General features: G+C 42.3%; 1 protein-coding gene across 1 annotated transcript in view; it reads right to left on the bottom strand.

The window, feature by feature from the left end:
* Positions 1-13,209, bottom strand: part of EYA2 (EYA transcriptional coactivator and phosphatase 2) — a 267,958-nt gene that overhangs the window by 178,234 nt on the left and 76,515 nt on the right. The window contains exon 2 of the mRNA XM_064573294.1: positions 4,004-4,122. Coding sequence (XP_064429364.1) covers positions 4,004-4,112 — 109 coding nt within the window. The 5' untranslated portion in view covers positions 4,113-4,122. The remainder of the gene's footprint in view (positions 1-4,003; positions 4,123-13,209) is intronic.

Genomic DNA, 13,209 nt, shown 5'->3' with positions numbered 1-13,209 from the left:
CCCCGCAAGAGGGGCATGCGCCCAGTCACAGGGAGGGCTCCGTCTTCTGTCCTCACTCATTCGGAGGACTTCTGAAGCACCAACGAGGTGTCAAACACACTGTCTCAGCAGAGGGGATACACAGGTAACTGAGGTAAAGTCTGCCTTCTGAGAACCGACATTCAGGCCGGGAGCCCAATAAACAACAGGTGAACAAACATGTACCTTCTGATAGAGACTAGGATGATGAAAAGAAAACAGGACAGAGAACGGTGTGGGTGGGTGTTCTGTCGGCTCTACCCTCAAATCTGGTCCAGAATCTGCCCCTTCTCCCTGCCCCAGTCCAAGGCACCGGTGCCTCTCTCCTGGGCTACTGTAACGCCTCCCTCGATGGTCTGTGGGCTCCCATTCGATCCCCACCCCCAGTCGTTCTCACAAATGGCCCGAGGGGTCCTGTTAATACACAGATCAGAGGACTCCTCTTCTGCTCCAAACCCTCCCATAGCTCCCATCTCACTCAGGGTAAGATCCAATGTCCTTCCCATGGCTCTCAAGGTTTGGTGAGGTCTGAGCTTGGCCACTGTTCTGACCTCCTCCCCCCACGGCCCCTGGCTCCCTGGGCTCCAGCCACGATAGCCTCCTTACTGCCCCTCAGGTGCTCTGGGGACGCTGCTGCTGTCCCAGAGCCTTTACACTTGTTTCCTCTGCGTATGAGGCTCTTCTTCCGCATCGACATGGACGCCCTCCCTCATCTCCTTAAGGTCTTTACTCAAGTGTTACCTTCCCAGGGACATCCCCACACCCTTGCATTCCCTATCCTCCTTCCCTGCTTCCCCCCCTGCCCCCTCCCCATAGCATGTATCACTGCCTGACATGCTCTGTGTTTTGCTTATTTACTGTTATCATCAGCCTCTGGCCAGCCGGCCCCCTAAAGTAGGCTTCAGGAAGGCAGGGGCTTTAGTATGCCCCTTTAAAACAATGCCGGGCATGCGGCTGAAAAAACACCTGTTGCATGAGTGAATGAACCGTTACTTCTGATAGGAAAAGACCTTTCTGATGAGCACTGAAGGCTGAGGGATGGTCCCACAGATGGGGGAGACTGGTTCAGGCCAAGGGAAGAGCATGTGCCAAGACCCCAAGGGCAGCATCATGTTTCCGAGTTACAACGAAAGAAACAAGGCTGAGGATAGGTCTACTGAGCAAAGGGATGGGGACGAGCTGAGTTTGAGAGGCTGGCGGGGACAGACAGGTGAGCCTGGTGGCCAAGGGTAAGGAAATTAGATCTTATTCTATACTTTTTAAGAAACGCTAAGTCCTCTCCATGTTTTAACTATTTTATCCTTATAATCAACTCAGGGAGGTCAGTGGAACAATACTCCCCTTTAACAGATGAGGCAAATAAACTTCAAAGAGTCTGGGTGACCAGACCAGGGGCCCCCAGGTGGTAAGAGACAGCACGAATACAGTGGGAACCACCATGGTATTTCTGGATTTCACATTCCCTCCAGAACCCCCTGAATGGAGGCCCCCTTGCTCCTGCCCCCCTGGGTCCTCCCTGGATCTAGACCCCTGCAGTCAGTCAATAATGACTCTGTCACAGAAGGGTCACAGAAGGGCCCAGGCTGGAAGGGCAGCTGACGAATCCAGCACTAGAGGCCGCAGCTAGGGCGGAATGTTCCCTGCAGAGCCCAGGAACTCACCGCCCATCTCAAGAGAAAGAAGTGTGTGTGTGCGTGCGTGCGTGCGTGTGTGTGTGTACGTGTGTGTAACCTGACCCTACTAGCTCTGCCTGCCAGGGCAGCAGAAAGGGTGTGGACAGAAGAGAGATGTCCACCACTGTAGGAGACAAATATCTGGGGTCTGAGGACTCTTAAGGGCTTGGCAGAAAGTGAGTCTAAAATTTAGAAGTGGGGACTCGAGCCTGAGCACCCGGGTTTGATTCCTGGCCCTGCCACTAGTTGTGTGTCTTTAGGCTGCTTACTTAATATTTAATCCCCCTGTGCCTCAACTTACACATCTGTAAGATGGGCTCACAGCCTAATAAGGGTGTAATAACTCAATGAGAAACATTAGAGTGTACTGATTAGGAGAAGAGATTTCAGAGTTAGACTGCCTAGGTTCAAATTCTGGCTGTCACTGAACTGTGTTATCTCGATCAAGTGACCTCATGATCTCTTGACCTCTCTGTGCCTCAGTTCCCTCACTGGTAACACAAAGGTTAACAACAGTCCCCAGTACCGGGGGCTGTGGGGATTCAGGGAGTTTGTACAACCATGCCCGGCACACAGCCAGCGCCGCGTGTTTGCTCTGTCGGTGACAGAGAGTAGGAGGGTTAATCTGCAGTCACACTGCTTTCCACGGCGCCTGGCACAAAGTATGTGCTCACGAAAATTAAGGACAAAGGAAGCGGCCAGGACTCATCTCAGGGACAGCTGCTCCTCAGCTCCCACTAGTGGCAGCCAGGTGGGAATGTGGGCCCCGCGTCTCCAAGGCGTTCGGCATTTTAAGAGCAACTAGAAATCCAGATTTTTATGTGAGTGCTCCCGATTTTTACAAGTTTACTTTTATTTTTATTTTATTACAGTGTAAAGCAAACAAAGGCATTCATGAGGCCCAGACTTGGCTGTGAGCTGCTAGTTGGCAACCCTGGTTCTACCCTCCCCGTGGTGATTGGACTCAGTGGAGAATGACCGGGCAATACTACGTTTAACCACGGTACCACACGTCCATGGTGTGCCAGGCAGCAACAAGCATCCTCTGAAGTGGGTCGTGACTACGCCCCCATTTGACAGGTGAGAAAATGGAGGCTCAGAAAGGTGAAACAATTTGCCGGAGGCCATTTGGCTGGGAAGCAGTGGGGCTGGGATTCAGACTTGGATCTTCCTCACCCAGCAGCCTCCTCTTCCTCCTAGCTCTCCTGGCTCTGAAATGAAGCCCTAGTTTGAATAGTGCCTCTACTCAGAAAGAAGAGAATGACTGCTTTTGAACAGGGCTTAATAAATCATCTCCAAGCCTCACAGAGCCCAGGGTGGTTTACACGGACACTCCAAAATGCCCAGAAGAATGAGGGTGTGTTCTCTAGCATGTGGTTTGGTGGGGGAGCCCAGACCCTCTTGGTGGTACTTTGAGTGGGCTTGTCCCAGCTTCATTAGCAGCATGCAAGGGAAATGTCATTGTCCTGGTGACAGCAAGAATTATTCCCAGTAGCCTGGAGTTGCTGAAAAGCAAATTCCTTGCAATGCTGTATTTGACTAGACACAAGTCTCTGGTTTTCCACGATAGTTAGGTAGCATTTGTGTCCCTTGAGCTGGCATCAGTCACAGACAGTGAAGGAAAGACAGCCCGAGGTCCTAGGACACCAGCGGCAAATCCCAAAGCTGGCCACATAAAGGGTTAAGCCCAATGGTTAAACATAATAGCTTAATGCCTTCTGCTAACTCCCAGCTCTCCCAGGAAGGCTGACAGATCCCAAACAGAGCAAACAATAGCTGGAATTGTTCTAGTGAAAACTAGTTCAGCTGCATCATTTGCCAATAATTTTTAAAACAGCTTAACTCTCCTCTGCTTCCTTGACTCTAACCCAACCTGAAAGCAAAAGGCAGACGAGTTCTTGTCCCAGCGTCAAACCTTCGTAAACAAGACGCCTGCCTGGATGCGTGATGGCGGGACAGCGCTGGGGGACAGACTCGGAGCCAGAGCCGCGACCCTGCGGGACACACCCAGGGCTGGGCCCTGGAACACACCTGACACTGCGTCTCGTCTGCGGAGGTGTCAGCATTTCTCGGCACAGGAAGTTCAGAACACGAACGAGCACACTTGCCTCTCTAATGACCAGACAGAACTGTTAGCAACGCACGCCCAAGTTCTGGTCCAGAGGCAACAATCCCAATGGCGAGAGGAGAAATTGTCCTAATGACGGTACTTGCGAAAGGACACGTGTCGAAGGCTGTCAGTCCCTTAACTAAATTCCGCGGGGCGAGCGGGACCACCACAGGTCCACCAAAACTCACGCCGGGAGGCCTACCTTCTATGTCACTCAGAGTCCAGACATCGGCGTCAGCACGGTTAAGCTTCGGTTTACCCGGACAATCGCTGTTTCCAGTGAGGCTGGGTGAGATCACCAGTTCTAGCATTTCCTTGTACCTGAAAGAAAACAAAGGGAAATATAATTTATTCATTAATTATGCATGCTTACTAATGATTCCTATTTCTTTCCCTAAGAGTATAAATATTAAAGCTGATTACCTAAACCCAGCCGTCTTATAAATTCTACATAATAAAAATTCACTAAACTTTTCATCAAAGGGAAATGAGGAATTAAAATGAAGTACTTGCTCCCCTCCGGAGAATACACCCACTTGATTAAAACTTTCCCCTCCTTCATACGGTATTTTGCCATTAGAAAAATTATATTCTGGTCTCTTTTAAATGGCATCTGAATGAGCTGGAGTGAGCTAGGGAGGCTTCCCAGCAGAGGAAGGGAGAGACAGGTGGGGAGGGAGAGTTTGGGTTTGGATCCCCAAAAGCAGAGGCTTAGGGAGCAGAGGCGGTTGACTGCAGTTTCGAGGGAAAAACGGACATGGTGTTAGTTGGACAGACAGACAGAGGCTCGCAAGGCATCCATAATATTTAACAAGTCCCTCTTGGCGGCCAGACTCCACAGCCCATCACCTTGGTCCCCACCAAGGAAGGAAACGCTAGCTCCTGAATTACTCACAATGTTGGTAAAATCATGGGGGGGTTATGGGGGGCAGGGAAAGTGTGGGACAAGTCTCCTGAGTCTTTCTCATTTTTTATTGAAACCTGTTCAGTCCTTGCACCATGCCAGTACTTATTCCTCCGAAATTCCTCCCCACCATGGTTAGGAAGTGAGGTTTCTGGTTCATGTGCATAATACCGTACCTGGCGGTTTCCAAAGGGCTAAGCTACAACCAGTAATGTTTGGCACTGATTCAAGGTGTCCTCAGAGAAAGGCTAAGCACATCAGTATTGCAAGGTCATCGTTGGGAGGATCTGTTATCATTACTTTAATAAAACAAAACATACCAACTGATGGCAAAGTGGTTATAAACTCAGATTCCATCGTGCAAAGGTCATGGATTCAAATTTCAGTTTCGCTCCTCACTATCTTGAGAAAGCTACCAAACTGCTCTAAGTGAAAAGCTTGCTCATCTGGACAATGGGGTTATCAAAGTACCTCCCTGGAAAGATCACGGTAAGGATGAAAACAGGTGGTAGCTGTAAGGAAAGGTCTTTGTGGGCAGCAACCTAAATGCCCATGCATTCCCAGAGAAAGAATAATTACAGGTGGTGTGTACACATGGTGGAATATCATACAGGAGTGAAAAAGACTAAGCTGGGGCTCCACACACAGCAGGATGGACAAAGTCCTGAGCAAAGAGGCGGAAGGGTACCCAAAGTATGATATCATTTCTATGAAGTGCAAAGCATATAAATCAATACTATATACTGTTTAAGGATACACACACATACAATACACAGATGATAGTATGTATAGGATGAAAAACACAAATTTCAGAGAATGGCTGACTCTGGGGATGGTAGGGGGAAGGCACTTTGGGAAGTGGTACCCTGGGAGCTTCAACTGAGTTTGTAACGTTTGGTTCAGTGGTTGACATCCACTGTGGCCCATCCAAATCCAGCCCATCTTTTCGAGTTACCCGTGAGCTAAGAATGGCTTTCACATTTTTATTGTTTATTATTTTAGAGAAGGGGATCAGAGGGAGAGGGAGAGACAGAATCTCAAGCAGGCTCCACGCCCAGTGCTGAACCCAACACGAAGCTTGATCCCACCACCCTGAGATCGTGACCTGATCTGAAATCAAGAGCTGGATACTTCACCGACTGAGCCACCCAGGCGCCCTGGCTTTCACATTTTTAAATGGTTGGAAACAAACCAAGAGGAGGATAACTTCTGATGACATGTGAAAACTGCAGTGTCCATAAGCAAAGTGTTCTCCGAACACAGTCCTGCTCGTTGGTTGACTGGATCGTCTGGGGCTATGTTCACACTGCACCTTCTGAGTACAGGAGGTGTGACAGAGACCCGCAAAGCTGAACATATTTAGTAATCGGCAGAAAAAGGTTGCCAACCCCTGTTTTAGTTGGAAACAGGGTGGTGGGCATACCACTGTGATGTGGCTACCACATATCTTTGTGGGCCTGAAACACTTAATAATTAAAAAAAACAACAACAAAGAAATCTCTTATTCTAGGACTTGCACATAGGAAGTACTTTATATACACTTTTTAATCTGATGAGAGAATTCCACACAAGTAAGCTCCTAGTGTTTGTATCTTTATGTTAGCTGGGAAACATTTGCCTGACGGGGAAAGAAGGAGCACTGTGACTTCCGGCCTCGGTCGCATTGCTTATTTATTTTACCAAGAACTGCTGTCATCCTCAGGAGCTCAGAGCAGGAAGGGGCTTGTGAGTTCTAACTCTGGGACAGAGTGCTAACTAAAGCTTTTGGTGTGTTCACTGTAGACTTTTGCCTAACATCCTTGAAGGCCAAGCCAACATGGAAATCACCTTTATTTCCCCCACAACACCTGACACGGAATCTTGTTCATTCTGTCATCCTGTTACCATCTGCAGAAGGGTGGGAGGAAAAAAAAAGATGGAAGGGAGGAAGGGAAGGAGGAAATCCATAACTGAGCGATTAGCTTCTTCAAACAAAATTTTTAAAAGTTCCCATTTATTCTCATTTTTCCACCCCATCTTAGATGATGACTCTAATGTATTAAATATGTAAATATGTCCCCTTATAAAATGATGCTGTATTGTTTTATGTGTGACTTGTGTTTTAATTTACATGAATAGTGCTGTGCATGAGATCTTGTCCTGTTTTTAGGCTTTTTCTTCCCACTCCGCACTATGATTTTATAATGTGTACATATTGCTGAATAGGCATCTAGCTTATAGTTAGAATTCCATACTGTGTATTTACTCTATTTTATTTATGAATTGCCCTAGTGATAAACATCCAGGAAGCCTTCATCTCTTGGCTACTATAAAAAATGCTACAACGAACATCTTCATTAAAAAAAAACACACATATATATATATACACACACACACACACACACATATATATAATGTGTATCTATATATGTGTGTTTATATACACACACATTCTTAAACGTATATATATACAAGGATGATTTCTGTCATTGGGTATATGTGAATTGAACTTGACCGAGTACTAGTAGACAGTTCCTCACTAATTCCTGTGCTAATTTAGATTCCCGTCAGGAGTATATAAATCAGGGGCACCTGAGTGGCTCAGTTGGTTAAGCATCCAACTCTTGGTCTTGGCTCAAGTCTTGATCTCAGGGTCATGAGTTCAAGCCCCGCACGGGGCTCCACACTGTGCATGGAGCCTACTTAAAAAAAGAAAAGTGCATAAGTGTTCTAGTTTCATAAATTCTTGCTAACATTTGGCATTTCCAGCTTTCTAATTTTTGTCAGGGGATGGGTGGAAAGTGATATCATACTTGTTTTACTTTGTATTTCCATGATTACTAGTGAGTTTAAGCACACTGTCCCATAACTGTGGGACATGTGAGTTTCTGGGAACTGTCTATTTATATCTTTTATCTTTGCCCTTTTTTTAATTGGGTTTTCTTTTTGTCTTTTCTTGCTGATTTGCTGGAGTGTTCATTGCTGGTTTTAGATGCTGTAAATTTCTTTCCTTAAGTTTCCATTCATTTTCTTTATTTATGGTGTTTTGGAGATCAAAAAATTTCTAATATATTTGCCCAGTATTTTTTTTTCTAGGTGTAAAATTATTTCCCTAACCCTAGGATATTAAAATGTGTCCATATTTTAATTTGTTTATATTTTCATATTCACTTAGAATTTTAACTTTCATGCTTAAGTCTTTAATTCATCTGGAATGTTCCTTTTAATATGGCTTAGAGTTGCATTTTTCTCCAATATTGGAGAAAATAAAAATAAGCCATTTTTCCTAGTATGTAGTAAACTCTTCAACTGAGTTCACCTTCCAGCTATGATGGGATAGTTTGTAATTTTCGTTCAATCTCACTATCACAATACAAAATAAAAGCTATAAAACATTGTTTTAAGGTATCAGACAGCATCCAAGGGAGGGCTTGAGGGCCCAGGATCCCAGAGAGATGAGACATGGACTGAGTTAAGTCTGACTTTTGCCACTTTGCCCCTCAAAACATCTGCCGATTTTTAAGCACAGAAGATAAAAGAACAGCTTAGGGTTTACCCAATGTCATTGGGCTGGGGAGACAAAAACTGGAGTTCAGGGCTACTAAGGCAGCTAGAACCCAAGGAGCAGAGATCCTAGAGCTATGAGAACCACAGAGGAGTGAGCCTGACATTGCTGACAATTATAACCTTTGAGGAGTTTGGTGATACCTAAGCTGGGTGGGGTGGGAGTGAGAGAAGCCAAACACAGGGAGGTAGCTAAGAAGACAAGAAATGAAGCAGAGCTTTTGGCAATCTCCCAGTACTAGGGAGGTGAAAATTGGAGTTCATGGTCCGTCAAGGATGAGAATCCTTGGTAAATACACCAGGCTTTTAACTGAGACCTTTGAAATGTTACTCCCTTAGAGTATGGGCAAACCAAATAGATCCTGATTTGTCATCCAATTATCCCTTATTGGTTCAAAGTGATTTACCTCTAGTATCACCACCTGGCAGAAGAAAAGAAACTTTTCTTTTGGGGAAGGTACTACCTTCCAGAGTTTCCACAATTTTTCATATACAGTGTTCAGCTTTTAATAAAAATTACCAGGCATGCAAGGAGACAAGACCAAATGATCAAAAACTAAGACAAAAAACCAAACCCATAATAAGATTCAGATATTGGAGTTATCAAACATGGACTCCCCAACTACCTTGATAATATGATCAAGAAAATAGATTTAATTGGAGAATACTACTATAGAACTAGAATATTTTTTAAAAAAATGAAAATTCTAAAACTGAAAAATATAATAATTGAAATTCAGAGCTCAATAGAGCAGTTGAACTACAGATTTGATGTAGCAAAAGAAAGGCATAATGAACTGGATGATAAGTCAGCAGACAAATCTCAGAAAGAAGGTTGGAAAGGAAAATAGGTTCAAAAAAAGCATAAAAATATATGGGACATGGAGAAAAGGTCCCGCATACATGTAACAGGGGCCACAGAAGGAAAGAAAAAACAAATCAGAAACAATATTTAACAAGAAACTGACAGAAAATCTTCCAAGACTGATAAAGACATCAAGCCAATGCAATCAGCAAAGTTCTGCAAATCAGAAGAAAAATAAATACAGAGAAAAACACTCCTGAGCATATCATAATCAAACTATACACATGTGAGAATGTATTATCTTAAAAGCAGCCACAGGGTGAATAAAAGACAAATTATCGGGGCACCTGGGTGGCTCAGTCAGTTAAGCATCTGACTTCAGCTCAGGTCATGATCTCAGGGTCCTAGGATTGAGCCCCATGTTGGGCTCCCTGCTCAGTGGGGAGCCTGCTTCTCCCTCTCCCCCCTGCTCATGTGCTTTCTCACTCACTCTCTCTCTCTCTAAAATAAAATAAAAAGGAAATACAAATTATCTTTAAAGAAGGAATAATAAGACTTCTCTGCAAGTATGATGGAAACCAAAAAGCAATGGAATTTCATCTGCTAACCCAGAATTCTATGCCAGCAAAAAACCCTTCAAAAATGAAGACAGGGAGGTGGGTGGGAGGATGGGTTAGCCTGGTGATGGGTACTGAGGAGGGCACATTCTGCATGGAGCACTGGGTGTTATGCACAAACAATGAATCATGGAACACTACATCTAAAACTAATGATGTAATGTATGGGGATTAACATAACAATAAAAAATTAAAAAAAAATGAAGACAAAAATGAAACAAACCAAAATTAAGATTATTTTTCACCAGTACATTTGCACTACAAAAGAATGCTTTGGAAACATGAAAATTTGGCAAAGGATGGAGAACAACATAAAAGGATAAATATGTAAATAAGAGGGGGGAAAATGAAGTTTACATGTTCTAAGGACATTGCATTTTCCTGGAAGTGGTACAAGTACTAATTTATAGCAAACTTTAAAATTTATAAGGATGCATGCTCTAACCTTTAGAGTAACTACTTAGAGAATAATAAAAAATGTATACCAACAAGTTAATAGAGGAGAAAATGAACAATGAAAATACTTCATTAATCCAAAAGAAAGCAAGAAATTAGAGAAAAAGAAACAAAGAAGAGATGGAACAAATAGAAAAAAAAATGATAGATTTAAATTCAAATTTATCAATAATTACATTAAATGTAAACATTTAATGTCCATTTACCTTACAGAATAAATACTCCCACTAAAAGATAAATATTACAAGACTGGATTGAAAAACTAACTCCATGCTTATTACAAGATATCCCTTTTAAATATAAAGACAAAGACTCACAGCAAAAAACTGTAAAAATCCACATGATGCAAACACCAAATAAAAGAAAGCTGACATAATTTCAAATAGACATGAAAATAAAAATCACTACAACAGATTTAGAGGAACATACTGTAATGATAAAAGAATGAAGATATAACGATTAGGAAGTTTGCCCTTCCCAAAACTAATTTGCATGTAATTGACTCTAAAAAGGAATAAAGAGTCTAGAATTTTGTTAGGAATTCAAGATCCAACTTCAAACATACCAACAGCAATTCAAACACATCCTCCTTTGGAGAAAATAAGTAAGTATCAGTAACAAAGCTAAAGCAATAGAAATGTTAGTTCTCACAAAGTAAACAGGACCCTGACAATCGTTCTTTCCTGTTGCCAGCTAGAGCTTACGGGTACTGCTATCTTGCAGAAGCAAACTATTAACCACAAAGTATAGCAATATGAGCAGTTCAGTGAGAAAAACCCTTCCAAAAATTCTAATCATAGCTCCCACTTCCCAAGCACCCATTCCATGCCAGGCAATTTCCCCCATCACTTTGACATCACCTCCTTCAAATTCTCTCAACTACCCTGGGAGATACAATAGTCCGCCCTCTATTTCCCAACAGGTCAACTAAACACAGGTTTAGGTCTGGGCACAGCATAAGCACCAAGGAAACATGACTCATTCCTGTTTGGTAAACTCACCCTGTTCTGCCATGAGGATCTGAAAAGAAGTAAAATTTCAGCACACAGTGAGTTTCGGATTTGGGTTTTATGGGTCATATTGTTTTATTATTGAATTACATGGGGCAGCAGAGGAGGGAGGTTGATCTCTCTGGTGTTTTGAGGCCTCTGAAGGTCTTAACCTGGCCCTAATTATAGTGCTCATTTTACAGGTAATAGAAATAAAAATAATGAACACTTGAAGAGCATTTAGTCTGGGGCCAAGAGCTCTTTGCATATATTGGCTTGTTTAATCCTATGAGGTGGGGAGAGATGAAGAGACTGAGGTTCAAAAGTGACCTTCTAGTTAGTGGTAGAACCAGGATTCACAACCAGGTGGTCTGGCTCTAAGGTCTGTGGAGTATTTTTTTATTTAATTAATTAATTATTGAAGTACAGTTGACGTACAATGTCATATTAGTTTCAGGTATACAACATGGTGATTCGACAGTTCTTTACATTACTCAGTGCTCACTTGGATAAGTGTAGTCACCATTTGTCACCATACAATGTTATTACAATATTATTGGCTATATTCCCTATGCTGTACTTTTCACTTCTGTGACTTGTTTATTTTATAATTGCAAGTTTATACCTCTTAATCCCATTTACCTAATCTGCCCATTCCCCCACCCACCTCCCCACCCCCGGCAATCACATTGTATTTAATCACTCTGTATTTAAGAGTCTGTTTGTTTTGTTTTTTGTTTTGTCTTTTAGCTTTTATGTATAAATGAAATCATATGTTATCTTTCTGTATCTTATTTTACTTAGTATGATACCTTCTAGGTCCACCCATTGCAAGAATGGGAAGATTTCCTTTCTTTTTATGGCCAAGTAATATTCCATTGAGTGTGTGTGTGTGTATCTATATAGGTATCTCACATCATTATCCATTCATCTATTGATGGGCACTTGGATTGCTTCCATATATTGGCTATTGTTAATAATGCTGCAATAAACATAGTAGTGCATATATCTTTTCAAATTAGTGTTTTCATTTTCTTTGGGTAAATATCCACTAGTGGAATATCTAGATCATATGGTATTACTATTTAATTTTTTGAGGAATCGCCATACTGTTTTCCACAGTTGTTGCACCAACTTACATTCCCACCAACAGGGCAGGAGGGTTTCCTTTTCTCTGTGTCCTTGCCAACACTTGTTATTTCTTGTCTTTTTGATACCAGTCACTCGGACTGGTGTGAGGTGATATCTCATTGAATCTATAGATTGCTTTGGGTAGTATGAACATTTTAACAATATTAATTCTTCCAGTCCATGAGTATGGTATATCTTTCCATTTGTATCATCTTCAGTTTCTTTCATCAATGTTTTATCGTTTTTAGAGTATAGGTTTTTTACTTCCTTGGTTAAATTTATTCCTAGATATCTGAATCCCTTTAGTGCAATTATAAATGGGACTGTTTTAAAAATTTTCTTTCTGCTACTTTGTTATTAGTGTATTGAAACACAGCAGATTTCTGCATATTAATTTTGTATCCTGCAACTTTACCGAATTCACCTGAGTTCTAATAGTGTTTTTGTGGAGTCTTCAGGGTTTTCTATGCACAGTCTCATGTCATCTGCAAAAGTGACAGTTTCACTTCTTCCCTATCTTCTTTTCATTTCTTTTTCTTGTGTGATTGCTATGGCTAGGACTTCCAGTACAATGTTGAATAAAAGTGGTGATAGTGGACATCCCTGTCTTGTTCCTGATCTTGGAGGAAAAGCTTTCAGTATTTTACCACTGAATATGATGTTAGCTGTGGGTTTTTCATATATAGCCCTTATTATTTTGAGGTATGTTCCCTCTAAACATGCTTTTTTGAGTTTTTATCATGAGTGGATGTTGAATTTTGCCAAATGCTTTCTCTGCATCTATCAAGATGATTATCTGGTTTTTATCCTTCCTCAATATATCACGTTGATTTATTAGTGAAAACTGAATCACCCCTGTATTCCCAGATTAAATCCTAATTGATCGTGATGAATGGTACTTTTGTATCATTTTGTGATGAATGATTCGATTTGCTAATATTTTTTGAGGATTTCTGCATCTAT

The sequence above is a fragment of the Mirounga angustirostris genome, unplaced genomic scaffold, assembly GCF_029215605.1.
Source record: "Mirounga angustirostris isolate CCGP_5_RB_7025 unplaced genomic scaffold, mMirAng1.0.hap1 SCAF_10, whole genome shotgun sequence".
Classification (NCBI taxonomy): Eukaryota; Metazoa; Chordata; class Mammalia; order Carnivora; family Phocidae; genus Mirounga; species Mirounga angustirostris.
The sequence above is the reverse complement of the archived record's forward strand: the minus strand, read 5'-3'. Positions and strand labels throughout refer to the sequence as shown.